The sequence below is a fragment of the Penaeus japonicus genome, unplaced genomic scaffold, assembly GCF_977035675.1.
Source record: "Penaeus japonicus unplaced genomic scaffold, GWHDUDI00000001_assembly GWHDUDI00000016, whole genome shotgun sequence".
NCBI lineage: Eukaryota > Metazoa > Arthropoda > Malacostraca > Decapoda > Penaeidae > Penaeus > Penaeus japonicus.
The window spans coordinates 29,197,330-29,199,829 of NW_028234418.1; the positions used below are offsets into that span (position 1 = coordinate 29,197,330).

The following is a 2,500-nucleotide window of genomic DNA, read 5'->3' on the forward strand; positions in this document are numbered from 1 at the left end:
ACATTACTTGGGCATGGTAATTTTATCATTCCATGAGCGGCATATAACAAGATATAAACTTTACAAAATAAAGTTGACGAGATTCTAATCCTTCATATCTTTGAAAAATTTCCCCTTTTTAGCACAAGTGCTGATAATTTAGTGTTAATTCGAATAAGATTTTATACAACTTGAAAATGCACTGTTGCAGACTCCTTTAGTATACAACAATTTTTCTCCTTAAGACAAAGTCGTATCGTGATAAGAGTTTGATTATAGGTTTAAGATTTCAGATTTGCATTTTATTTCTACAAAATGCAATTAACAATATAATTTACACTAAAATATTGATATACAAAAAAAAAAAAAAATCAAAGCTTAATGAAAATATATTCCTGAAACGCACACTAATGCACACACACACACACATACACACACACACACACCCACACACACACTCACACACCCACACACACACACACACACACACACCGAAATTCCTTTACCACGAAGTAAACAGCCTTCTCTTCCTGCAGGACTCAACCTCATCCCCTCGTATCCTAATGATCGACCCATCCCTGGTGTTCCGACCAGAGGAAGCCATAAAGAAGTCAGGATGGAATTTCAGGAACTTTCCCGAGGATTCCGACGACCCTCAGCTGAAACAAGTGAAGGAAACCTACATCAAAATGCACACGAATCAGACTCTGGATTACGTTAAGAAGAAGGTAGGTGATGTCACCTATTGTATTTATCGAGGTTGCGTAACTATATTTTTATGGTGTGTTGGGATAGAAGAATGTATCTACTTTAACTGCTGCTGAATGCTTATATCAATCTCTTTGATTAATCGTGTTATTCTACACATTCTGAGTAAAGTTTTATCTAATTGCACTTACTATCTACATTCACTCCCTGAGAAGCCGTCACCATGCACGTCTATGCAATCCGGAGCTCAAACACTGGCGTTCATATGTTCCCACTGCGGCTGAATGCTTCTTCTAATTCATTTCCTTCATTCTACAAACCACGGCGCGATTGACGTGCTATGCTCTCGCTAACTGCCCCCCCCCTCCCTTCTGAGACACCCAACCCACCCACCCCCCTCGATCCCCAGCACGCCCACTGGAGGAAGTTCGACAAGTTCGAGGCGACGATCCTGGAGGCGCTGGAGAAGCTGAACGCGCTGGTGGACGAGAGCGACCCCGACGTGACGGTGCCCAACATCGTGCACGCCTTCCAGACGGCCGAGAGGATCCGCGAGGCGCACCCGGACAAGGACTGGCTGCAGCTCACCGGCCTCATCCACGACCTCGGCAAGGTGGGCGGGGGCGGGCGGCCGGGGGCCAAGGGGAGGCCGGGGGAGGGACGCAGATTGACTATGTATAGGCAGGGGGAGGGCGAGGGGGGAGGGGCGGAGGAGAGGGGAACCAGAAAGCAGGGGCGGGGACAGATGAAACAGGGGAGGGAAGGCAACATCATGTTAAGAATGATTGGGTAAGGATGGACAGACAGATAGATAGGTAGACAGACGACAGACAGAGAGATCAAAAGAAAGACAAGTAAACACATACCTGCATACCTCTTACAGCATAAAACAATTCTTCCTTATCCATCCCTCCAGGTAATGGCGTTCTATGGGGAGCCTCAGTTCTCCACCGTCGGCGACACCTTCGTGGTCGGCTGCGAGGTCGGGGAGTCCGTCGTCTACAGGGACACGACCTTCCACGACAACCCGGACATGAAGGACCCGAAAATGAAGTACGTAGTTTTCGAAAATCCTTTGACCTCGCTAGCGTTTCTTTTGGACAGAATAAATATAAATGTCACCTAGACGCTACCTGCATAATCTCATATAATTAAAAAAATGGTTATAGGCAATGAATACGTTAATAATCACCTTCTTGCAGCACAAAATACGGAATTTACGAACCCAACTGCGGCCTCGACAACGTTTACATGTCTTGGGGACACGACGAGTATCTGTACCACGTCCTGAAGCACAACAATTCCACGCTGCCTGAGGAAGGACTCTACATGATCAGGTAATGCAGTGGTTCCCTTACTATCTTACATGATATCCCCCTTTGCTTCCAGCAGACCCGCACGCCCCCACCCCTTCTTTGTTATATTTATAAGAAGCTATATACTTCTTTTCTTGTATCTACATCTTAACACTGTTTAGGAAAACAGAGATTTTTGCTTATATGACAACGTGTCAAAATAAGCACGTGAGGAGAGCTAACTTAATAGAAAACGGATTGAGGTGACTGATAGAATTAAACTTTGCACGCATATAAGGGAAGATGCTTGTTCTTGGAATTATTTCCTTATTCTTGTTAAACAATGAGTTTCGAGCACATGAATTCACGTGAGAGGGGGGGAAGAGAGAGGGAAGAGAGTGGGGAGGCAAGGCGAGAACGCGAGGAGAAGAGCGAGGAGAAAGGAGAGTAAAAAGGAGGAGAGCGAGGAGGAGGGACGAGAATGCAAGGAGAGTGTTGAGGAGAAAGGAGAAGAGAGA

General features: G+C 45.7%; 1 protein-coding gene across 1 annotated transcript in view; it reads left to right on the forward strand.

Annotated features, from left to right (window-relative positions):
* The window catches only part of LOC122246441 (inositol oxygenase), a 5,602-nt gene that overhangs the window by 729 nt on the left and 2,373 nt on the right, over positions 1-2,500 (forward strand). The window contains exons 2-5 of the mRNA XM_043005020.2: positions 516-707; positions 1,097-1,300; positions 1,604-1,740; positions 1,890-2,024. Of these exons, the coding sequence (XP_042860954.1) occupies positions 516-707; positions 1,097-1,300; positions 1,604-1,740; positions 1,890-2,024 (668 nt within the window). The remainder of the gene's footprint in view (positions 1-515; positions 708-1,096; positions 1,301-1,603; positions 1,741-1,889; positions 2,025-2,500) is intronic.